Raw genomic sequence first — 26,694 nt, 5'->3', positions numbered from 1 at the left:
TAATTAATGGAAAAGGAGTTCAGACCCTGTTCAGAAGTTTATCAACAACACAGAATAACATATTTGTGCTAGGAGATTAACATCAGTCGAGGGAGGGTAATATGAGCCTTTTTTCTGCAGCAAGAGACTTCACGGAGTAAACTGTTGCTGAGTTAAAAGACATGAGAAGAGATGGAAATGCAAAAATTGAATCAAAATGAAGACGTAATATGCAAAGGAGATATTGCACAGCCATAACGAGAAAGTAGGTGGACAAGATTAAATAAAAAACATGGGGAAGAATTTGAGGGAAAGAGGAGTCAGAGATGACTCCAGTATTTTGAAGGAGAGAGATTTCTGCAAGCGTGTACTACTATAGATGGACCTGGCTGTTGTGTGGCTGCAATGTAAGGTAAACAGTTAAAGAGGAGTATGGAGGAGGGGTGTGGGTGATGATGAACGGACGAGAGGAAGAGCAATAACATATTATAATCAACTGACTTTTCTTTCTGCATCTTCCCTTCCGCAGGCCTCCTAAGTGAAGTGGAAGAGCTCGACAAGAAAGCCAAGACTCTAAGCGATAGATTGGGCAAGGCAGAGCGTGAAGCAGCCAAACAAGCTGGCCATGTTTTAGCAGAAGGCCTAAAGGCCATAGATTCTGCTAGGTTAGCAGGAGAGAGAGCGGAAACTCAAGCAACAGCTCTTCAGGGAAGTTTTGTGCAACTCGAGAAAGATCTGCGTCAGAAGAGGGACAGAGAAGCAGAGCAGAGAGCAGAGAAGAGCAAGGCTTTGAGGTTGGCTGCTGCTGGGGCAGAAGCAAGGCCGCGGGTCGAAAAGCTAAGGGAAAATGTGCAAGAATTGATGAGGTGGGTAGGAGAGCTGGGAATAAGACTCGGTGTATTAGCAGAGGCATGGGATGAATTGGCAAAAAGAGGAGTTGCGGAAAAAAATTCGCATGACAACAGGGAAATAAATGAAGAGAAACAGAAGTTGGAAGCAAGGGAGATTAAAGGGAAGGAGAAAGAGGATAATTACTTGGACAAAAGAGAGAAAGGACATGAAGTTCTGTCAAAGTCAGAAATAAATAAAAAATGGTTTGAGGGGAAAGAGGTGAGACTGGAAGAAACGGTGCTGAAAAATGAGAGAAAATTAATGGAGGAGGAGAGTAGTCACGCAAAGGGCAGTGACACAGAAGGAGAGGCAGAAGAGGGTGATGGAAGAGCAGTTGCATTTGAGGGAGAGGGGGACACAGGAGAGGCAGAAGTGGGTGATGGAAGAGCAGTAGCATTTGAGGGAGAGGGTGGCACGGGAGACTCGGGAGAGGCAGAAGTGGGTGATGGAAGAGCAGTAGCATTTGAGGGAGAAGTGGGCACGGGAGAGGCAGAAGTGGGTGATGGAAGAGCAGTAGCATTTGAGGGAGAGGGGGGCACGGGAGAGGCAGAAGTGGGTGATGGAAGAGCAGTAGCATTTGAGGGAGAGGTGGGCACGGGAGAGGCAGATGTGGGTGATGGAAGAGCAGTAGCATTTTAGGGAGAGGGGGGAACGGGAGAGGCAGAAGTGGATGATGGAAGAGCAGTAGCATTTGAGGGAGAGGGGGGCACGGGAGAGGCAGAAGTGGATGAAGGAAGAGCAGTAGCATTTGAGGGAGAGGGGGGCACGGGAGAGGCAGAAGTGGATGATGGAAGAGCAGTAGCATTTGAGGGAGAGGTCGGCATGGGAGAAGCAGAAGTGGGTGATGGAAGAGCAGTAGCATTTGAGGGAGAGGTGGGCACGGGGAAGGCAGAAGTGGATGATGGAAGAGCAGTAGCATTTGAGGGAGAGTGGGGCATGGGAGAGGCAGAAGTGGGTGATGGAAGAGCAGTAGCATTTGAGGGAGAGGTGGGCACGGGAGAGGCAGAAGTGGGTGATGGAAGAGCAGTAGCATTTGAGGGAGAGGTGGGCACGGGAGAGGCAGAAGTGGATGATGGAAGAGCAGTAGCATTTGAGGGAGAGTGGGGCATGGGAGAGGCAGAAGTGGGTGATGGAAGAGCAGTAGCATTTGAGGGAGAGGTGGGCACGGGAGAGGCAGAAGTGGGTGATGGAAGAGCAGTAGCATTTGAGGGAGAGGTGGGCACGGGAGAGGCAGAAGTGGGTGATGGAAGAGCAGTAGCATTTGAGGGAGAGGTGGGCATGGGAGAGGCAGAATTGGATGATGGAAGAGCAGTAGCATTTGAGGGAGAGGTGGGCACGGGAGAGGCAGAAGTGGGTGATGGAAGAGCAGTAGCATTTGAGGGAGAGGTGGGCACGGGAGAGGCAGAGGCTTCGGGGGTTGGGCCAAAGGCGAATGAGGGAGGTGTGGAAGCGAATTGGAGAGGAGAGGGGTGAACGTAGACGAGTGACAAATGGATTGCGGATAGTGGTGGATATGAGGGAGGTTACAGAGGGGAATATGGGAGGACCTGGGGAGTGAGGAGAAGCAGAAAGCTTGGCACACTCGGACATGAAATGAGAAGATATAAAAGGCAGCAATGGAGAGGATTGGAGCGTAGTTGAATTGAGAGGGAGAAGCAGTGCATTATACAAAGACAAGAAAGGTAAGGGCAAGTTTTAAGCCATCTATGGATTATAAATCCCTTGATTGGAGAGAGAATGTGAAAAGAGTCAAAGGAATGAAAGAAGTTGATTGTTGAATAACTTGGTGGGGGAGAGCGAGGGGGGAATTCCAAAAGGGGGATTCCAAAAATACAAATTGAAACCTGAAACTTGAATGTTTCACACCGTTTATGGAGAAGGAAGTCAATGACAGAGAGTTAGTTGTTTTATCATGTGATAATTTCTCTGTCGGTGTTGTAAATATATTAAACGTGACGTTCTTAGATATTCCTACTGTGACATTTTTCAATGCTCGGGTTTGCGGTGTTGAGCCATGCTCATTACCCTCATGTTTTCACGCCCGTCTATTTGGTTGTTACTTGCGGAAATCGAAGATTTTTCAAGTATATTGGTTGGTCTTGTGTGTTATTCTGTCTTGTTTGTCTGCCTATCTGTATGTCAATCACCTACACTTTTTTAAACCACAATTCACAATTCTTAAACCAATCTTTACGAAACTTCACCAAATGGTAGAGTTCGTCATAAGTAAGAAGCTTATTGATTTTGAGGTGAAAAGGTCATCATAGGCCAAAGGTCGATAACTTTGTCAAATTTCTAAACTCCTCAATTTACATCTGATTGACTTGTAATTTGAAATGGATTTGCATATCAGGTCACTGAATTAAACCACCAATTATTTATGTCAACGTAGGCCAAAAGGTCAACATAGGTCAACAACTTAGGTGAAGTTTCTAAAATCCTCAATTTTCATCCGATTGACTTGAAATTTAAATAGGATTTGCATATTCAGTCACTTAATTCAACCAACAATTATTTTTGAGGTCTAAAGGTGAAAAGGTCAACATAGGCCAAATTTCAAAAATCCTGAATTTTCATCCGATTGACTTGAAATTTGAAGAGGATTTGCATACCAGGCCACTGCCTTTGGAGGCCAACTTTGAAATGTGGCTTGCCCAAGAGAGATCATGGCTGATAGTGAGACCCAAGAGTTTGAGTGAGAGAACTTCTTCTTCGAGAGTTGTTGGGAAAGTAGATTGGGTTTGCTGTACGGTCCTTTCAGAGAGAGAGAGAGTGAGAGAGAGAAAGTGTGTGTGTGTGTGTGTGTGTGTGTGTGTGTGTGTGTGTGTGTGTGTGTGTGTGTGTGTGTGTGTCTGTGTGTCTGTGTGTGTGTGTGTGTTTTTTAATTTCTGAGCATTGAAAGACATCATCCAAGGGTTTGACCAGTTTGTGATTTTGTCAAGTTCTGAGGAGAGATTTGCCAGGAGAATGCAAATTGTTTGAAAGCAACTGCCTCGCCACAGGGTTCAGAGTACCAAGAGCGCGTGGATGGGTAAGGTAACTGAAGATGAAATGGGATGAATCTGTGCATAAGGGAGAGCAGGTTTCTGTGGAAGAGTTTCCATGCTGAATTAATATCATGGACAAGTTTTGAGAGCAGGTGTCGGGAGACCAGTCCTGAAGAGAGATGGCTGCTCAGTTCATACCAATCTGCCTGAGTGAAATGCTAGACATTGATGAATCACCTGCATTTGAAACACCAGGATGACCGTTTATAGCTGGGTCGGGATTCAAACCCAAGCTAGATAGTTTAGATGTGAATGTGCATACCTCTAAGACACCCAACCAGCCTATGTGTATATATATATATATATATATATATATATATATATATATATATATATATATATATATATATATATATATGTATATATATATATATATGTATATATATATATATATATATATATATATATATATATATATATATATATATATATATATATATTGTTGTGGATATGAGAATTGTGTTTTTTTATTGTGGTAAAATGTCGCCCTCCTTCCTCCAGTTGTTGTGTATAAAGGTCAAAGGGCGTCCCTTAGTTAGGTCATATACCATCACGTAGCCAAATCATAGATTTCCTCCTTGTTGGTAGTTATTTCCTTATTGTGTGTATTAGGTTAAGGCTATGTCGTCCATTAACTAATACTGCATTGCACCGAAGTGAAACAAGGTAGTATCCCCTTTCAATTTCCCCAGAACCTCCATGGATTCCCCCCCCCTTTCGTCAATTGCCAACTGCACTGGGCGGTTTGCTGCATTCGCCACTGCTGCCCTTTGGCTGGGGCTCGTTCGAATCGCCCCAAAACCTCCATTACGCACGCAGTCAAGTTGGAGAAGAAAGGCGTGTCTCCACCTCGTCATAGAGGGGAGGAGTGAGCCAGCCCCGAACGAACAACCAACCAAGCACGAGGGGTTTGGCTTGAGAGGGCGGAGGAAGAGCGATCGGGGAGGTTCGTAAAGGTTAGAGGGTGGGGCTTATATAACCCGCGGGAGATGCCCCCACCTGAGATGAGTGCAGATGAGTCCTGGGAAAGCACGCGACGTCCCCACGGTGGCACGAAGAGACGATTAAGGTCAAGAGAGAGAGAGAGAACCCGTCACGCCAGACCCCCCACCAGCAGCTTTGGCTCAACCAGCAGCTTTGACTCGTTACCCCGCGGGAACCAGGATCGGTGGCATCGGTGGCCGTTGAGGTCCAGCCCGACGTCCCGTGCGGGATCAAGCTCCAGCCAGCTCCGTGCCTTCCTCCCCTTCTCTGCCATCCCAAACCACTCCAGCCAATCCACCCTTCATTCCCCATTCGTGTGAGTCTGTCTTTTGTTTGTTCTGTCCTGGGTACTAAGTAAGACTGAATAGGTAAGCTAAGGTGTACTGTGTCCGCTTCTTCTTCTTCTGTTTTTATTTTATTATCCTTCCTCCTCCTTGGTTTCTTTCAATTGTGTAAATAGTAAATAAATCATATTTGTATTTCTTACCCTTTGCCTTTCTTTCCTCTACATCCGTCGTTGTTGTCTTTTCCCTCATTGGAGGAGCACCGCGATGGCACGATTTTGGCCAACGTTTCAGGATCGGGTTAGTCTTGGTAACAGTTCGTGCCACGGCTGCCATCCGCTCGGCAAATTAACATCTTATCCGCGGTCGCGAACGAGGCTGTGCACCGGCCTTTCCGGAGGTCGCGGTGCAGCTTCAGGGACCGCATCGGTCAGTCACAAACGAGGGGACTAATCCCCCCTCAAAGGGGAACCAGAGGCCGACGTTGGGTTCCGCAACAATATATATATATATATATATATATATATATATATATATATATATATATATATATATATATATCTGTGCAGTGTCTGTCCTGTGTTGTCACTGAACTACTCCCTCAAACTTTTGTGAAATCCTACCAAACTTCTGGTGTGCCCCTACCTCTCCTTTGTGTATGTCCTAAGGGTATTTTCTTTGAAATGTTTTGAATTTTATTTTATTTTATTTTTATTGAAATTTTTTTTTGTTTTTGTCAACTTAAATCTTCAACTACAATTTTTTACAAAATGTAATGTCACGTATATTACAAATACATTTGCGCAAAATAATTGTTTGTATTATGATTGGTGTAAACCATGACAAAACAACAACTCAGGTGCAGTCATCCATCTATAGGTCTACATATCTGGGCCATGTCTGTGTTGTCACTGAACTACTCCCTCAAACATTTGTTTCCGTGGTGCTGAGGTGTTTTTGAATTACGTGGCGGTGAGGTGTTTTGAATTACGTGGTGGCGAGGTGTTTTTGAATTACGTGGTGGTGAGGTGTTTTGAATTACGTGGTGGTGAGGTGTTTTGAATTACGTGGTGTTGAGGTATTTTGAATTACATGGTGGTGAGGTGTTTTGAATTACGTGGCGTTGAGGTGTTTTGAATTATGTGGTGGTGAGGTGTTTTGAATTACATGGTGGTGAGGTGTTTTGAATTACGTGGTGGTGAGGTGTTTTGAATTACGTGGTGTTGAGGTGTTTTGAATTACGTGGTGGTGAGGTGTTTTTAATTACGTGGTGTTGAGGTGTTTTGAATTACATGGTGGTGAGGTGTTTTGAATTACGTGGTGGTGAGGTGTTTTGGGTTACGTGGTGGTGAGGTGTTTTGGGTTACGTGATGGTGAGGTGTTTTGGGTTACGTGGTCGTGAGGTGTATTGGGTTACATGGTGGTGAGGTGTTTTGGGTTACGTGGTGGTGAGGTGTTTTGGGTTACGTGGTGGTGAGGTGTTTTGGGTTACGTGGTGGTGAGGTGTTTTGGGTTACGTGGTGGTGAGGTGTTTTGGGTTACGTGGTGGTGAGGTGTTTTGGGTTACATGGTGGTGTGGTGTTTTGAGTTACGTGGTGGTGAGGTATTTTGGTTTACGTGGTGGTGAGGTGTTTTGGGTTACATAGTGGTGAGGTGTTTTGGGTTACGTGGTGGTGAGGTGTTTTGGGTTACGTGGTGGTGAGGTGTTTTGGGTTACATAGTGGTGAGGTGTTTTGGGTTACGTGGTGGTGAGGTGTTTTGGGTTACGTGGTGGTGAGGTGTTTTGGGTTACGTGGTGGTGAGGTGTTTTGGGTTACGTGCTGGTGAGGTGTAATCATCCCAAACTTCCAGTCTGCACCTACTGCTCCCGTATGTGTGTGCGGAGGGGTTCTTTTTTTAATTGTTTTTTTGAACCTAAATCTTCAAACTAAATTGCCTATAAAAATGTAATATCACAAACACTACAAATAAATTTGTGCAAAATAATTGTTTGTATTATGATTGGTGTAAATCAGGACAAAACAGAAACTGATGTACATTCATTATCGTCAGATAAAACAAGCCCGTTCCTCTGTAATGACGTGTGGTGAGGCGAGCGTAGCGAGCTGAGCCAAGCTAGTGTGTGTGTATATATATATATATATGTAGTTATCTAGTTCCGTCATGTCGTGGCCAACTTCTGATGATGTTCATGATCAGAGTTTTGCAAACATCCCTATCCTACTTGCTTGCTGGAGAGACAACTTGATTGCAGCCTTTACCCCATCCATCTAGCGTATACAAGGTCTGACTCTTCCTCTTCTTTCCTCCACCATACCTCGGATGATTACTTCTCCAGACTTTCATTTTATGCATGCATGATGTGTCCGAAGTATGACAGTTTCTGTTTTGCCATCAGCACTTCTAATGTACGTACGTGGTGTTTAATTCATTCAAGCACCGATTAGTTTGTTCTTGTTGCAGTGAATGGAAATTCTAACATTCGTCTCCAACATCACATTTCAAAAATGTCAATCTTCTTCCTTTCATTTGTCTTCAGCGTCTATGATTCACATCCATACATTGTAACTGGAAACACCTGAGCAATCACCAACCCCCTCTTGGCATCCCCTTGCTTTTTCCATGATCCACCTCAGATGATCGATCGTAGTATCTAGTGAGCATGTGAAATCAAGGCAATCATTCGGTTATTGCAACACTTCTTCCACCTTTTAGGCCTTACAATTCTGCTCCAGATCTGTGTACAGATAACTGTTAAAATATGGATTCCCTCTTCCCAAACTACCTTGAAGAGTTGTCTTGGCATTTTATCGGCACCTGGAGCATTTCGATTTGCCAACTCTTTCAAGGCTCTACGTTCCTCACATTCTATCACTATTGGTTCTTGCTCATATTCTCTTTCTTATAAGATTGCCATCATATTGCTACCTCATTTGTATGGAGTTTTGATGTAGTGCTTCCATTTTTCTTTCACCTGTGTTTCTTCTGTGAGATATTTACCTGTTCTACTCATAAGGATCCCAATCCAAGACCTAAACTCCTGTGATCTCTCCGATCTTTTTGAAAAGATCTCTCATTTTTCCCGCCTCTTGGAAATATCTCTATCTTTCCTTGCTTATCGTTGGAAGTCGACATTTACCTGCTTGATATCCTCTCTTGATGTGCCTTTGGTTTACACCTCTTCTTCTGCCTGCAGCATGCATTACCTGTTCCGACAGACATTTAGTCTTCTTTCCGCTTGCTTTTGGGATGTTGCTTTTGGCCTTTTCTTTCACAATGTCTTCAACCTCTTACCGGTCCAACAGTTCACCTATCCTCAAATTTTCAGTTCTTGTCCTCTCCATCTCTCTCTTTATGACATCTAACTTTCAATGATTAATTGATCCCTGAACATTCGATGTTCCAATTTTATGAACGTTTGAGCAGCTCGGAGTTCTGGTGACCTTTCACTTCTGGTGACCTCAGCGATTGGATTTCCTTGTGGGTTTGATCAAGTCCCATCATAACAGCCAGTCCTACTCATCAAAACAATGTGCTCTCCCCCAGTAGCGTTTTAGATTATTTAAAACCTGGGGCTCATCATCTGGGGGGCACCACTGCTTCATCTCTTAGATTTATGATCATGATTGTTTTCTTGGCATGTACGGACGTGGTTTGCCATCGCCTTCTTATCAAGTCGTCTCGATAAGCTATGGTGCGTCACCGTTCAGTTCAGTAATGGCCGAACTTCTTCTGTAACTAGCCATTGTTCTCAATAGGACAATCCTCTGTCTAGCATCAAGGCCATGCAGCCATTACTGGCAATATATGTACCAGCTGCCGGCATGGTCATCCACCACCTGCTCCCATGGCTTCATGTAACCCTGATCGGGAGGCTAAAATGGGATGGTACACCTTACCCAAGGGTGTCCCACAGCTTAACGAATGCAAAGGCCACCTCCTTGAAGGATTGCTGCATGTACTCCAATTAAACCCTCAGCCTTTGGTTTCAAACCCCGAACTGCAAGGCACCGGCGGATTTGGATTCAGTTTTCTTCTGGTTGATGAGCTGCCTCCCAAGGTTAATGACCTCCATCTGCCTGACATGTTTCATATATGCTGTTTATGTTTGCAATCCTACTCAAATGGACGTGGCGTTGTTGGAAAGCCAGATGTTAAGGCTTCAGGATATTCATTGATATCGGCAGCAATCTGAAAAGAAACACGCTCAGCAGATTGTTGTTCCTTTCCCACAGGATTCCCTTGATGCCCTATCCCCATTCCCCTATGGAATAACAATCACTGCTTACCTTCTTGCAACGAAAATAAAACCGTCATGTAATGTTGTTATTTCATGACTCACGCGTCATTGCCTTTAATTAACAGAGAAAGATTCATTGACAGAGAAGGCTCCGATGACTGTTTTTAAAAGCCCTAAAATAGCAGGACACCAGGCCTCAAGGCGGTCAAGATCGTGTAATCGCTGCATGGTCTTTGTGGAGAATATTTTCTGATATACAAGTCCAAAAAGGGCATAACTCCATGAAAAATTGGTGAAACGTCCCAAAACTCAAACTTGTTCTGTAACTTATCATAATAAAGCCATGTACCAAGTTTCAGTTGAATATGTTAAAAGGTAAGGGGAAAAGGTCTAGAAAACAACAGGTGGGATGGATGGACGGATGGACAGACAGACGGAGAGCAAATCTATAGTCCCCTCCAGGTAGAAGACTAAAAAGCCTATCTCTCTGTGTGTGTGTGTGAATTTGTCTCAAAATCAGACAAAAAAACAGGGCGAGGCTGATGTCCACCAAATTTTGCATATGTGTTGGCAGTATACCCAGGGCACGTCATGGGCACAAAAAAATCCATGGGAGAGGGGAAGGGGATGGAAGGTGGGAGAGAGACGACCTGCCAATGGTCACAAAGGGTGCGAGTGTTTCTAGTTCAAAAAAATCATGTATTTATCCAACGAGAAACAACCATTCAGGAGCATGGCCCTGCGAGAGGAGGGGTGGGTGTGGGGGAGTGGAGGTTGACTTGTGCCCATGACATGTCTCTGGGTGCTATCGGTACTAACACCTTCACTCACTGCTCACCTTCACTCTTTCATTCCACTTTTTTCCCGCCTCTGGAACAAACTCCCTCACTCTCTTCAATCCCTCTCCTCCCTCCAGGTCTTCAAAACACATGTCCACCACAATCTCTTATCTTCCCCCATCCAAAACCTTGATCTTTTCTACCCCCATTAATACACCCCAAATATAATACACACATATACACATACATACATGCATACATACATAATACACACATATATACAGTCACATGAAAAAGTAAGTACACCCCATGTAAAGTTTTGACTTTTTCAACATATTTCAACAAACAGCTATTTGATCTTCATTTCAACAATATTGATAGATAACGGTGATATAATATAACAAATATCATTAAACATTTACATTTTGTAGTCCATTGTATAATTTAAGTAAACATAAATGCAAATTTCGCATGTGGAAAAAGTAAGTACACCCTTGGCTCTAATAGGTGATATTTCCCCCTTTGGCAGAAACAACCTCAAGTAGGCGTTTCTTATAACTGTCTACCAGTCTCTGACATAGACTGGGAGAAATTTTTGCCCACTCCTCCATGCAGAATTCTTTCAGCTGTGCGATGTTTGAGGGGTTTCTTGCATGCACAGCTCGTTTCAAATCCCCCCACAACATCTCGATGGGATTTAGATCCGGGCTTTGACATGGCCATTCCAGAACCCTCCATGTCTTTCTTTTCAGCCATTCCTTGGTGGATTTACTGGTACTAGGGCATGCCCGTACTATATCTATATCTAAAATTATATCCCCCCCCCCTCTATTTACATGAAATGGTTTGGTCCAAAGCGAACGGCTTGCGAGTACGGTGACAATCCCCCCCCCTCTATTTACATGAAATGGTTTGGTCCAAAGCGAACGGCTTGCGGAGTTTGGTAAAGAAATCGCCATTGCGTGCACAAACGCGCAGGAAAGCGAAAGAATCGCAAATTAGTTTTAATTAGTTTTAAAACATAGTTTAACGCCAACATAGTTTGCCAACGTGAAATAAATGAATACGCTCTCAAATGTGCCGTCCGAGGCAGAGTCTGTTCGGCACGTTCGGCACACGTGATAGCTCGCTGCTCTCTGATTGGTTGAATCGTTTTTTGGACATAGCTCGGTAACTACTTGTCCGATTAATATGAAACCTTGAAAAGGCACATCCTCGGGTCCCCAGCAATATACCTGGCAAGTTTAAAGTATATCGGACCCGTGGTTGTCGAGAAACAGCGGTCACAGACAAACAAACAAACACACACACAGACACACAAACACACACACACACACACACACACAGAGATTGCTGGAATTATAGATAGATGTTTAGGGTCATTGTCATGTTGCAAGGTCCACCTTCGGTTGAGCTTCAACTTTCCGACAGATGGCCTCACATTATCCTCAAGCACCCTCTGGTACAATGAAGAATTCATAGTGGATTCTATGATGGTGAGCTGCCCAGGCCCTGATGCAGCACAGCTGCCCCAAACCATAATATTTCCACCACCATGCTTTACACTTGGTATTAGGTTCTTGTGGTCAAATGCTGTCTTTGGTTTTTGCCAAACATGTCTTCTGGTACTGTGGCCAAATAGCTCTACCTTTGACTCATCTGTCCAGAGCACATTGTTCCAGAAGTGCTGGTCTTTGCCTAGGTGTTCATTGGCAAACTTTAGTCTTGCCCTGATGTTCTTTCTGGAGAGCAAAGGTTTCCTCCTGGCACACCTCCCATGTAGATCAAATTTGTGCAGCCTCTTTCTAATGGTAGACTCGTGCACTTTGACATCAACAGTGGCAAGAGCTACCTGTAGGTCCCGTGATGACATTCTGGGGTTCTTAGAGACTTCTTTCAGCATCTTGCGGTCTGCTCTCGGGCTGAACTTGCTGGGGCGGCCTGGCCTGAACAAGTTGGCAGTTGTTTGGAATCTTCACCACTTGTAGATGATCTTCCGGACAGTCGAATGATTGATTTCAAATTGTTTGGAGATCTTTTTAAATCCCTTCCCAGACTTGTAGGCATCTATAACCTTCTTTCTGAAGGCCTCAGAGAGCTCTTTTGATCTAGGCATGGTGACGCTGCACACTTCAACAACAAAGAGCAAACCAAACTAAATGTCTGAGGTTTAAATAAGACAGGTTCCTCCAAGATCCTCTCTAACGATGTTCTCATCATTTGCACCTGAGCTGGTGCACCTGATTCTAATTTTAGGTATTTGAAGTAGTGATAAATGTAGGGGTGTACTTACTTTTTCCACATGCGGAATTTGCATTTATGTTTATTTAAATTATACAATGGACTACAAAATGTAAATGTTTCATGATATTTGTTATATTATATCACCTTTATCTCTCAATATTGTTGAAATGAAGATCAAATAGCTGTATGTTGAAATATGTTGAAAGAGTCAAAACTTTACATGGGGTGTACTTACTTTTTCACGTGACTGTACATCTGTTTATCTACTAATAATATTGTCAAGTCCATGGCCGATGAAGACCAGCCTAGGACAGATAGCCGAACGTTGATTTAACTCCGAGGCGTATACCCAAACTTGGCAGGATTATCTTTTCACGTGCGGGAAAGGCCCAAAGCCTTACCTGATCGGGCGGCCGCCACTGGGTTTTATACCTCAAACCCACAAACAAATAAACACACATGACAAGGAAAATTCACAATAAAAGAATGAAATGGAAAAATAAAGGATGTAATGAAAATAATTGTAAGACAATAAAAATGAAAGGTGAGGTGACAGAATATTATCCTAATTTGTGTTTCTGTTGGGCTTGCCGGTGTTGTTGAAGCAATGTGGCCGATTGCATCGCTGGCCGAGTTTTTGTAAGAACATTAGGGAAAAATCACAAGGAGCCAATTACACACTGAGGGTTATTAATCTTATGCCCTAGAAAAGAAGGCCTTGAAACAGTTGCAATGCTGGAGCTGTTTAACTGGGCTCTAATTTCCGGTGCTGTAAGACATCTGTTGCACAGACTGGTGACTCGGATTACTGGTCCTGCGATTCTGTTGTGATTCTTGGTCGACCAGAACGTTTTCTATCCATATTTTTTACCAGTTTTGTTTTGTCGTTTAATGGCACAAGCAACTGCATTTACTTACACTTGTAATTTTTTTGCAATTTGTCTCAAAAATTGACCCTTTTTCTCAAAGTTACAATTTCCTGTCTTTTTCTGGCATTAGCTGAGCTTTGGCACCCATGTTCATGCAATCTGAAACACAAAAACACTCATTAGATTGTATTTTCTTTGGATTTTGGACTTTGGATTTTCGCTCTTTCACGAGCCTCGATCTTGTATTAAAAAAAAAAAAAAAAATTTTTTTTTTTGTATTGGTGACTGTCCCGATTCACCCGTAAAACGGGGTGAATAGGGACAGCCATAAAAATCCTATTTATTCCTATTTAACCCATATATGGGGTTAATAGGGACTATAAGTTGCTTTTAAAAAAAACAAGAGAACACTTTCAACCCAAATATCAACAAATCAGTATGGTTATCAATTTTCAGCGAAAAAAGTTTCTGAACTTTTTTTCAGTTTGTGTCCCTATTCATCTTGCTGTCCATATTCACCCCATTTCACGGTACCTAAACTTTTGACTGGTAGTGTACATACACATACATGATACATACATGCATTATTACATATAATAACACCCGCACCTAGCTATATGAACCTTTCTTATCATATTAATTGCTATTTTTATTACAATTAGCAGATTGCAAGGAAGGAAATTAAATAAATGTGTGAAGAATGAAATAAGAGAATTAAAATGTAGAATGATTGAAAACTGAATAGTCCACGTACTCAGGAAAACATTAGGTGCGGTGTAACAGCGGGAGGTTTCATTGATGGACCTCTCGAAAATTCGTTAAATAAATACGACTTTATTTTGGGAAGTCGGATGGCATGGGAGGAATTATATAAATGTGTGAAGAATGAAATAAAAGAGGATTAAAATGTAGAAGGGTTGAAAACTGAATATTCTAAACTCAGGAAAACTTTAGGTGCGGTGTAGCTGCGGCAGCTTTTATTGGCGGACCTCTCGATACCCCGTCATATGAATCATGAATGCAATGAGCTGATTCTGGCCAGTCAGATTGCCTTAATTAGGTATTCTCAGCCCTAAACCTGGTTTTTATTTTCTTGGCTACAGCCTGTCTATTTATTTTTCCGATGAACTGATTGAATATTCCTTATTTAATATATTCGGATTGTAAAATCAAAATCTCGAAGCATTTTTCTTTCCGACGGAGACCGATTATACTTATAGCGGAATTCGATTTAAAATTAATTTCTTACAAACTGGAGGAATAAATCGTTAATACAGGAGTTCATCATATTACGTCTATCTTGCAGAATGAATGTTTAAAGAGTTCCTCGCCCGTTAACAAAGTCCAAGGTTCCTCCTCTGGTCTGTCTGAGCAAGTATAACCAACTCAAGTGTGCTTGTGTTGTGACGTCATATATATAAATAATCCACATGAATTAGTCTTTCCAAAGACTCCCAGAAACATGAGTAATGTAGAAGAATGTTGTCCCCGGGAATCAATATTACTCGTTGCAGTCAAAAAACAAAGTTTATGGTGAGCCCCAAACTCAGAGCACAGGAAACAATGACAGCAGACTTTCCCCGGATTGCCGTTACTCGCATTGGCCACGCCCTTCCGGATCCGGATCCATGCAGCAGAGCTGCCAACAGACAACGGACTAAAAGAGTGAGAAGCAATGGCTGGAGGTTTGGGGATCGTGTGGGCCCCCAGCGAGGTCCAAGGGCAGGAAGCCCCCATCGATTTTTCATGGATTGGATATTTGACGTGTCGGGTAGGATATCCTGAGTTGCGTTTTGTGCATCAAAATTAATACAAAACGGACCCACCGACACCGCAGGCAGACAAAAAAATGTATGTATTTATTAATTTTACCAAATCATCACGACAACTTTGGTTCGTACTTCAAAAGTAGGTTTTCACTGTCAAATATTATACTTGCTGTAGAACACAGAATATCAGTGAATACAACAATGTCTGAATACGGACAAGTACATTTCTATTTCTTCTGATCCCAAAAGATGCCTAAAAGCTCCCGTTTGTAACATGGATGGTGTGATTCCGGGTTGGCTCCCGTTTGTAACATGGCTGGTGTGATTCCGGGTTGGCTCCCATTTGTAACATGGCTGGTGTGATTCCGGGTTGGCTCCCATTTGTAACATGGCTGGTGTGAACCCGGGTTGGCTCCCGTTTGTAACATGGTTGGTGTGATTCCAGGTTGGCTCCCATTTGTAACATGGTTTGTGTGATTCCAGGTTGGCTCTCATTTGTAACATGGTTGGTGTGATTCCAGGTTGGCTCCCATTTGTAACATGGTTGGTGTGAACCCGGGTTGGCTCCCGTTTGTAACATGGTTGGTGTGATTCCAGGTTGGCTCCCATTTGTAACATGGCTGGTGTGAACCCGGGTTGGCTCCCGTTTGTAACATGGTTGGTGTGATTCCAGGTTGGCTCCCATTTGTAACATGGTTTGTGTGATTCCAGGTTGGCTCTCATTTGTAACATGGTTGGTGTGATTCCAGGTTGGCTCCCATTTGTAACATGGTTGGTGTGATTCCAGGTTGGCTCCCATTTGTAACATGGCTGGTGTGATTCCAGGTTGGCTCTCATTTGTAACATGGTTGGTGTGATTCCAGGTTGGCTCCCATTTGTAACATGGCTGGTGCGATTCCAGGTTGGCTCCCATTTGTAACATGGCTGGTGTGATTCCAGGTTGGCTCTCATTTGTAACATGGTTGGTGTGATTCCAGGTTGGCTCCCATTTGTAACATGGTTTGTGTGATTCCAGGTTGGCTCTCATTTGTAACATGGTTTGTGTGATTCCAGGTTGGCTCCCATTTGTAACATGGTTGGTGTGATTCCAGGTTGGCTCTCATTTGTAACATGGCTGGTGTGATTCCAGGTTGGCTCCCATTTGTAACATGGTTTGTGTGATTCCAGGTTGGCTCTCATTTGTAACATGGTTTGTGTGATTCCAGGTTGGCTCTCATTTGTAACATGGTTGGTGTGATTCCAGGTTGGCTCCCATTTGTAACATGGTTGGTGTGATTCCAGGTTGGCTCCCATTTGTAACATGGTTTGTGTGATTCCAGGTTGGCTCTCATTTGTAACATGGCTGGTGCGATTCCAGGTTGGCTCCCATTTGTAACATGGCTGGTGTGATTCCAGGTTGGCTCTCATTTGTAACATGGTTGGTGTGATTCCAGGTTGGCTCCCATTTGTAACATGGTTTGTGTGATTCCAGGTTGGCTCTCATTTGTAACATGGCTGGTGCAATTCCAGGTTGGCTCTCATTTGTAACATGGTTGGTGTGATTCCAGGTTGGCTCCCATTTGTAACATGGCTGGTGTGATTCCAGGTTGGCTCCCATTTGTAACATGGTTGGTGTGATTCCAGGTTGGCTCCCATTTGTAACATGGTTTGTGTGATTCCAGGTTGGCTCTCATTTGTAACATGGCTGGTGCGATTCCAGGTTGGCTCTCATTTGTAACATGGTTGGTGTGATTCCAGGTTGGCTCCCATTTGTAACATGGTTGGTGTGATTCCAGGTTGGCTCCCATTTGTAACATGGTTGGTGTGATTCCAGGTTGGCTCCCATTTGTAACATGGTTTGTGTGATTCCAGGTTGGCTCTCATTTGTAACATGGCTGGTGCGATTCCAGGTTGGCTCTCATTTGTAACATGGTTGGTGTGATTCCAGGTTGGCTCCCATTTGTAACATGGCTGGTGCGATTCCAGGTTGGCTCCCATTTGTAACATGGTTGGTGTGATTCCAGGTTAGCTCCCATTTGTAACATGGCTGGTGTGATTCCAGGTTGGCTCCCATTTGTAACATGGTTGGTGTGATTCCGGGTTAGCTCCCATTTGTAACATGGCTGGTGCGATTCCAGGTTGGCTCCCATTTGTAACATGGTTGGTGTGATTCCAGGTTGGCTCCCATTTGTAACATGGTTGGTGTGATTCCAGGTTGGCTCCCATTTGTAACATGGCTGGTGCGATTCCAGGTTGGCTCTCATTTGTAACATGGTTGGTGTGATTCCAGGTTGGCTCCCATTTGTAACATGGCTGGTGTGATTCCAGGTTGGCTCCCATTTGTAACATGGTTGGTGTGATTCCAGGTTAGCTCCCATTTGTAACATGGCTGGTGTGATTCCAGGTTGGCTCCCATTTGTAACATGGTTGGTGTGATTCCGGGTTAGCTCCCATTTGTAACATGGTTGGTGTGATTCCAGGTTGGCTCTCATTTGTAACATGGTTGGTGTGATTCCAGGTTGGCTCCCATTTGTAACATGGTTGGTGTGATTCCAGGTTGGCTCCCATTTGTAACATGGTTGGTGTGATTCCAGGTTGGCTCCCATTTGTAACATGGTTGGTGTGATTCCAGGTTGGCTCCCATTTGTAACATGGTTGGTGCGATTCCAGGTTGGCTCTCATTTGTAACATGGTTGGTGTGATTCCGTGCTAGCTCCCATTTGTAACATGGCTGGTGTGATTCCAGGTTGGCTCCCATTTGTAACATGGTTGGTGTGATTCCAGGTTGGCTCCCATTTGTAACATGGTTGGTGTGATTCCAGGTTGGCTCCCACTTGTAACATGGTTTGTGTGATTCCAGGTTGGCTCCCACTTGTAACATGGTTTGTGTGATTCCAGGTTGGCTCTCATTTGTAACATGGTTGGTGTGATTCCAGGTTGGCTCCCATTTGTAACATGGCTGGTGTGATTCCAGGTTGGCTCTCATTTGTAACATGGTTGGTGTGATTCCAGGTTGGCTCCCATTTGTAACATGGCTGGTGCGATTCCAGGTTGGCTCCCATTTGTAACATGGCTGGTGTGATTCCAGGTTGGCTCTCATTTGTAACATGGTTGGTGTGATTCCAGGTTGGCTCCCATTTGTAACATGGTTTGTGTGATTCCAGGTTGGCTCTCATTTGTAACATGGTTGGTGTGATTCCAGGTTGGCTCCCATTTGTAACATGGCTGGTGCGATTCCAGGTTGGCTCCCATTTGTAACATGGCTGGTGTGATTCCAGGTTGGCTCTCATTTGTAACATGGTTGGTGTGATTCCAGGTTGGCTCCCATTTGTAACATGGTTTGTGTGATTCCAGGTTGGCTCTCATTTGTAACATGGCTGGTGCGATTCCAGGTTGGCTCTCATTTGTAACATGGTTGGTGTGATTCCAGGTTGGCTCCCATTTGTAACATGGCTGGTGTGATTCCAGGTTGGCTCCCATTTGTAACATGGTTGGTGTGATTCCAGGTTGGCTCCCATTTGTAACATGGTTTGTGTGATTCCAGGTTGGCTCTCATTTGTAACATGGCTGGTGCGATTCCAGGTTGGCTCTCATTTGTAACATGGTTGGTGTGATTCCAGGTTGGCTCCCATTTGTAACATGGTTGGTGTGATTCCAGGTTGGCTCCCATTTGTAACATGGTTGGTGTGATTCCAGGTTGGCTCCCATTTGTAACATGGTTTGTGTGATTCCAGGTTGGCTCTCATTTGTAACATGGCTGGTGCGATTCCAGGTTGGCTCTCATTTGTAACATGGTTGGTGTGATTCCAGGTTGGCTCCCATTTGTAACATGGCTGGTGCGATTCCAGGTTGGCTCCCATTTGTAACATGGTTGGTGTGATTCCAGGTTAGCTCCCATTTGTAACATGGCTGGTGTGATTCCAGGTTGGCTCCCATTTGTAACATGGTTGGTGTGATTCCGGGTTAGCTCCCATTTGTAACATGGCTGGTGCGATTCCAGGTTGGCTCCCATTTGTAACATGGTTGGTGTGATTCCAGGTTGGCTCCCATTTGTAACATGGTTGGTGTGATTCCAGGTTGGCTCCCATTTGTAACATGGCTGGTGCGATTCCAGGTTGGCTCTCATTTGTAACATGGTTGGTGTGATTCCAGGTTGGCTCCCATTTGTAACATGGCTGGTGTGATTCCAGGTTGGCTCCCATTTGTAACATGGTTGGTGTGATTCCAGGTTAGCTCCCATTTGTAACATGGCTGGTGTGATTCCAGGTTGGCTCCCATTTGTAACATGGTTGGTGTGATTCCGGGTTAGCTCCCATTTGTAACATGGTTGGTGTGATTCCAGGTTGGCTCTCATTTGTAACATGGTTGGTGTGATTCCAGGTTGGCTCCCATTTGTAACATGGTTGGTGTGATTCCAGGTTGGCTCCCATTTGTAACATGGTTGGTGTGATTCCAGGTTGGCTCCCATTTGTAACATGGTTGGTGTGATTCCAGGTTGGCTCCCATTTGTAACATGGTTGGTGCGATTCCAGGTTGGCTCTCATTTGTAACATGGTTGGTGTGATTCCGTGTTAGCTCCCATTTGTAACATGGTTGGTGTGATTCCAGGTTGGCTCCCATTTGTAACATGGTTGGTGTGATTCCAGGTTGGCTCTCATTTGTAACATGGCTGGTGCGATTCCAGGTTGGCTCCCATTTGTAACATGGTTGGTGCGATTCCAGGTTGGCTCTCATTTGTAACATGGTTGGTGTGATTCCGTGTTAGCTCCCATTTGTAACATGGTTGGTGTGATTCCAGGTTGGCTCTCATTTGTAACATGGTTGGTGTGATTCCGTGTTAGCTCCCATTTGTAACATTGTTGGTGTGATTCCGGGTTAGCTCCCATTTGTAACATGGTTGGTGTGATTCTAGGTTGGCTCCCATTTGTAACATGGTTGGTGCGATTCCAGGTTGGCTCTCATTTGTAACATGGTTGGTGTGATTCCGTGTTAGCTCCCATTTGTAACATGGTTGGTGTGATTCCGGGTTAGCTCCCATTTGTAACATGGTTGGTGTGATTCTTCCAATCATCAGCAAGGTCATGTAATCCATTATCACAGTTGATGTGAAATATTTCCGTTTCTCCAACAACCTCATCTCAGATGACCAATTTGGTTTCAGACCAGGTCACTCCACCCTGGACATGCTGCTCCTATTCGCCCAACAATGGATGGAAGCTCTTAATGTCAGACATGAGATCAGGGCTGTCTGTCTCTCTGGCCATATCTTGTGCTTTTGATAGTCTGGCATCCTGCCTTATTCTTTCGCATCCAAGGCCAACCCCACACATGGCTCATTGTCTTCCTCTACTCTCTTAGCCAACATGTGGCACTCAACGGAATCCTGTCATCTCCATGTCAAGGCCGGAGTGCCCTCAGACAGTGTTCTGTGCCCAGTTGTGTTTCTGATCTTCATAAATGATCTCTCCGACTCTCTGGAAAATCCTTTTGATCTATTTGCTGCTGACGTAATTTCAATAGAATGTTCTATTTTGAACACTGCAAATCATGAATGGGAACAGGAACCTGCAGTTTAGCAGTACAGTACTTTGGCTTTGAAATTGGCAAATTGTATGGAATCTCATCTGATTGGACATGCGCACAGAGCCAGGTTATTCATTTTTAGTCTATCTGCCTGTCTTACAGTCAAACAAAATTTAAAAGTATTCCAAACAGGAAATGTAGTTTTAAGGATGTCATAAAGGATACAAACAACAGGCACAAATAACTAATGTAACATGTTAAATAAGGTGGTGTAAAAGACCACCAATGGCGGTAAAATTTAGGAAAAAAAAAATAATTCTCTACGTTTAATACTGTTGTTTTGTTTGAATTGAATTATATATTTCAACACTATAGAACACGAAATGTTGAACACCAGAAATATAGATTGTGCTCATAAACTCAAATCAAGAGTTTAAAAGACCCCCACGTCCTTTTTTTCCTCAAGACTGTGCGGGGTAATATGTTAAGAACGCTCTCGTTTTACTTGTATACCAGTGAAGCGTTAACAGCGCTTTTGCATTGAAAATAAAACATGGATGCAGGTGCCATCATCTATCTATAATTCCAGTAATCTCTGTGTGTGTGTATGTCTGTGTGTCTGTGTGTATGTCTGTGTGTCTGTGTGTTTGTCTGTGACCGCTGTTTCTCGACAACCACGGGTCCGATATACTTGAAACTTGCCAGGTATATTGCTGGGGACCTGAGGATGTGCCTTTTCAAGGTTTCATATTAATCGGAGAAGTAGTTACCGAGCTATGGCGATTTCATTACCAAACTCCGCAAGCCGTTCGCTTTGGACCAAACCATTTCATGTAAATAGAGGGGGGGGATTGTCACCGTACTCGCAAGCCGTTCGCTTTGGACCAAACCATTTCATGTAAATAGAGGGGGGGGATTGTCACCGTACTCGCAAGCCGTTCGCTTTGGCTTTGCGAATGGACCAAACCATTTCATGTAAATAGAGGGGGGGGGATATAATTTTAGATATGTATATAGTACGGGCATGCCCTAGTAAATCTAATGTGACTAAGCATTTTAGAATTATTAAAGGGTTCTCGGTCAGCAGAAGTCTTTGATGGGCATTATGAGAGATAAGAATGTTAACGTTGCTTCTCACCCTCACTTCCTACTTTGCAGACCTCATTATGACCCATCGTCTGGTTCTAGTTAGACACGGAGAGGCATCTTGGGGAGCAGAGAACAAATTTTGCAGCTGGGTGGACAAACCACTCACACAAAAAGGTCAGATAACCCCTCTCCATGCTTCATTTCCAAGTTTTCCCCAAAACGAACGTTTCTGAGGCATTCTGATCCCCTCCTGGTTGTTATTTGCCCTCCCAGGAGAGAATGAAGCAAGAGAATGCGGTCAACTTCTTGCAGCTCAGAAACTCTGGCCTGGTGTCGTGTTCACGTCTGTGCTGGGCAGAGCAACCAACACTGCTCGGATTATTCTGGGTGAAATGAAGAAGGTGATTGGAAAAGCGATGCCTCCGATTTTAACATCATGGCGACTGAACGAAAGACACTATGGGAGTCTTATCGGAGTGAATCGTTCTGAGCTGGCAGCTGAACATGGAGAAGAAAAGGTAAGATGGAAAGAAAATGCTTTATAAAGATCTGCCAATTTCATCGGTTCGTCATAAGGGGCCTTGTGCGTCCACGTCTTTCGAACCCTCAGGTACGTTGGTGGCGGCGTGCGTACGATGCCCGCCCCCCACCTATTCCTCGCACGCACCTTCATTTTTCTGAAATATACGAAGACCCGCGATATGCGGACGTAGAACCTTCGCAACTGCCTGTGGCCGAGAGCTTGCGGGACGTGGTCTCCCGGCTCAAGCCTTACTGGGCCGAGACCATGGCCTCGGCTCTGCAGAAATCGAGCATCACGATGGTCGTTGCCCATGGAAATAGCATTCGCGCTCTCCTCAAGTTGATTGAAGGTACAAAGGTTTCGGATGTTGGGAAGTTGTAAGAAAATGGCTTTTTGCACTCCACTGGTAGGCACTTGTTGGGATCGGCTATCCTACTAAATGTTCACTTCTTGAAGGAATTCTCATATTATTTTATCATGGAGTGGTATGATTTTATTTTTCTGTCATTGCAGAAATAGAAGACGATGTCATAGTGGGTGTGTCTATCCCTACTGCCACGCCCCTTTTGTTGACCTTAACCTCTGATCTAAAGCCCATTAACTCGCATCACTTCCTGGGTGACCCAAAAGCAATTCAAGATGCCATTCGCAGGATGGATGAACAGGGCAAAGCTGAACCAGCCCAGTAGTTTGTACGAAACTTTGAGATGCATACACGGAAAGTGGTAATGGCGGTAGGCCGGTGAGAACGTTTCTCCATTCTGTGTGTGAGAAGTCAATTCATCCTTGTTTTGTCTTGTTAACATTTGTGCAGCAGATTATTTTCGTTTACCTGTACTTCACTTGGCAGCTTTCTCTCTGTTAATTTATGAAATAAAAATTGAATCGTGTTCACCCGTGGATCACCCGTGTTTCATTCTCATTTTTGGAATCTCAAATTTCCTACTCTTTCGTGTATTTAAGCATGAAGTGTTTTTTTTGTACCAAAACCTGTTATTACATTCCTTTTGCGGTTTGTGAAGCATTCCAAGGGCTGACGATCCTGGGTTAGAATCCTGACCCAGCTGTAAACTGTCATCCTGGTGTTTAACAGGCGATTCATCCATGTGTGCGCTCCGTCGATAGGAAAGCCGTCAAGCCAGAGGACATGTCTACTACAACTGCTCATTGGTAGGCCTTAAATATCCCACGGGGTCTTTTACAAATTGTGTCCGAGTTATCCTCGGCATCCTGAGCAAATTACAAATTTCTGTCATGTCTGCTAGGAAGGAACTGCAAACCACCCAACCACATGTAACTATCGTATTTGGATTCTGGTGTTCTGCCTCAAGGCAGGTTCAGTGCTGCTGAATCAGTTTCTTGGCAAGGGTTATACTAGGTGGTTTGCCATTGCCTTCCCAGATGTATATCTGAGAAAGGAAAAAGAAAGGTATGGTATGGAAAGGGGTCAATCCCAATAAACCCTTGATATGTTGTTGTAAACAAATAACTACACATAATCAAACTTTATCTACAATTCCCCCTTAAAAGCCGACAAAACTTGAAATAATTTCCCTTCAAATCACAGAACTTGTCCGTCTCTCCATTGAAAAATATTGAAGTTCAAATCCAGAACACAATGAAAATGAAAGACAGAAATATCAAATTTCCATAAGTATGTAGCCCCCCCCCCCCCCCCCCCCCCCACTCCACCCTCCCTCCCTTTGGCATGTCTGTATCAACTTTGCACATCTGCATTTGGGGAGTTTCTCCCATTCTTCCTTGCAGATTTGCTCAAGCTCTGTCAAGTTGGATGGGGAGCGTCAGTGAACAACAATCTTCAAGTATTTCCACAGATTCTCAATGGTATTCAAGTCGGCTTTGCCTGGGCCACTCAAGGACTTTCACATTCTTGTTCTGAAGTCATTCCAGTGTTGATTTGGCTGGATGCTTGGGGTCATTGTCCTGTTCGAATGTAAATATTCACTGCAGTCAAGTTTTTTTACACTCTGAATCAGGTTCTCTTCAATAATTTTCCTGTATTTGGCTCCATTCATTGTTCCCTCCATCCTCAAGTCTCCCAGTCCCTGCCACTGCAAAGCATCCCCATAGCATGATGCTGCCAGCACCATGCTTCACGGTGGGGTTGGTGTTAGATGGGTGATGAGATGTGCTCGGTGTCCACCAGACGTAGCGCTTTGTTTTCAGGCCAGTGTTACGTCTTCGCCTCATCAGACCACAGAATATTTTCCCTCATGCTTTGAGTCTTTCACGTGCCTTTTTGCAAACTCCAGGCATGCTGTCATGTGCCTTTTTCTCAGGAGTGGCTTCCATCTGGCCACTCTCCCATATAGCCAAGATTTGTGAAGTGTTGCAGAGACTGTTGTCCTTCCAGCAAGTTCTCCTAACTCAGCCAAGGAACTCTGTCGTTCTGTCAGTGGTCATTTGATTCTTGGTCACTTCCCTGACCGAGGTCCTTCTTGCCCGGTTGCTCAGTTTGGTCAGACGGCCAGCTCCAGAAAGAGTCTGGGTAGTTCCATTTTTTTTTCCATTTCATAATTATGGAGCTCACTGTGCTATTGGGAGCATTCAACATGATAAATTGTTTTACTGTATATCCTTCCCCAGATCGCTATCTCCGAGTTATACGGACAGTTCCTTGGACTTCATGGTAGAGTTTCTGCTCTGACATTCACCGTCAACTGTGGGACCTTATATAGATAGGTGTTTCCTTCTAAATCATACCCAATCAATTGAATTGGCCACAGGTGGACTCCAACCAAGTTGTAGAAACATCAAAGGAAATTGGATGCACCTGAGCTCAATTTTGAGTGTCAAAGCAAGGGGGTTGAATACTTATTGACTCAAGACATTTAAGCCTTTCATTTTGTGTAAAAAATTCAAAAAACAAACAAACTGACATTATGGGGTATTATGTGTAGAACAGTGACAAAAAAAAAATCTCAATTTAATATATTTTAAATTCAGGCTGTAACAACAAAATGTGAAAAGGCAAAGGGTGTGAATACTTTCTGAAGTTACTGTGTAGCAGGATGTCTCAAAGTAGTGGATGGATTTGGACAAAAACTGGTGGACAGGTTGGGAGTGTGACAAGGATGAATAGATTCGATTTTGTTGACGATCTGGATGCGAGAATTTTGAAGTGATTCTTCAACAATTGAGAGATGGGGCGAAAAACTATTTTTAACATGATATTTCAAAAAGTTACTTTTTTTTTTAATGAAACTTTGTATACTGATACCCAATACTTTGCCTACACACTCACTAGGCCTATTAAAAATACAATCCACAGTTCTAAACAAATATAAATGCAGAGCAAAATACCAAAAAAAAAAAATACACACCATGCACAAATTATTGTAAAATACATGATGTAAAAATACAAGTGTCCCTGCTCTCAAATGTTGTGTTTGTGTCCTTTCCCCTCTCTCCCAATCTTGTCTGCCGCTCCCCTTATTTTTTGTGTTTTATGTGTCGGTTTGACTTTTTGTGTGATTAATGTTAGCTCTTTCACGAGCCTCGATCTTGTATACAAAAAAAAAAGAAAGTATAATACAACATGATGCAAGTTGTTTGTATGCATAAATTATTGGTTATGCCATCTTCCCATTTGCATCTACGGTAAACATTACACAGATTTGCATATGTGGGATGTGGACTCACCAGCACCGTTTGGTATTTCTTCTGTATGGCCTCTCCCTGGTCCAACTCACCACTAGCTAAATCGGAGAAAACATCACATAGCGAGCGTCACCCATCAATAACTGCACTCGCATATCACATCTTCAGGGCTTTAGTTCCAGTCGAATTTGCAAATAGATAAAAACAAATGAAGCTTTTAATAAATCGTGCAAATGATTCGTCACGTTCGCGTAATTTGTCTGCATTCTACATTCGTCGCGCAATTTGCTAGGTTTAAATCTAGTCTTATTTTGCATCATTTTAATCGGAAGTGTGCATTGCATTTTACTGCAGTGGCTGCGATGGAACTTGCGTACGCAGACAAGTGCACAGATCAGTATTGCTCACATATCGCACACACAAACGGAACGGAAAGCAGCAGTACAACTCTCGGCGCTGCGGCTCGGTAGAAGATATAAAAATCCAGTGGACATCGGGAAAATGATCGATTCAAAGAATGGTGCAAGAGATAAACACGTAGGATTATGATATGGATTTTTTATGGAAACGTAGGACATGGATTTTCTTTTGGATGTTTGACGAAATAATGATAAAAGGAGATGGCTCCAAAAAAGGAGTGGACAGGGACGGGACAATCACCTGGTATTTTTTTTTAGATTTGGCCTTATATTACACGTGATAGCACTAATAGATACACCTGAGGCCGTTACACTTGCATTAAAATAGGTTTGGGGGAAATCTGAAATTTGAGGGATTACACACCTTGATATCGTAGAATTTGCATTTTGAGGCCTCGGTAGTAGCAAATCCTCCTCATCCCTGCTCACCTCTCCCCCCCTGCTCACCACTCCC

General features: G+C 43.7%; 1 protein-coding gene across 4 annotated transcripts in view; it reads left to right on the top strand.

The window, feature by feature from the left end:
* LOC137438872 (bisphosphoglycerate mutase) overlaps positions 1–23,104 on the top strand; it is a 49,080-nt gene extending 25,976 nt beyond the window's left edge. For 2 of the 4 annotated variants that reach the window (XM_068134314.2, XM_078767365.1), the window contains exons 5-8: positions 21,747–21,851; positions 21,951–22,195; positions 22,288–22,549; positions 22,714–23,104. In XM_068134314.2, coding sequence (XP_067990415.2) covers positions 21,747–21,851; positions 21,951–22,195; positions 22,288–22,549; positions 22,714–22,889 — 788 coding nt within the window. In that variant the 3' untranslated portion in view covers positions 22,890–23,104. Of the gene's footprint in view, positions 1–508; positions 1,595–21,746; positions 21,852–21,950; positions 22,196–22,287; positions 22,550–22,713 lie in introns of those variants that run through there. The other 2 variants (XM_068134313.2, XM_068134311.2) reach the window with 1 other exon arrangement.
* Positions 23,105–26,694: the final 3,590 nt, after the last annotated feature.

This window comes from Myxine glutinosa, chromosome 13 (genome assembly GCF_964187855.1).
Source record: "Myxine glutinosa chromosome 13, kmMyxGlut1.1, whole genome shotgun sequence".
Taxonomy (NCBI): domain Eukaryota; kingdom Metazoa; phylum Chordata; class Myxini; order Myxiniformes; family Myxinidae; genus Myxine; species Myxine glutinosa.
The sequence above is the reverse complement of the archived record's forward strand: the minus strand, read 5'-3'. Positions and strand labels throughout refer to the sequence as shown.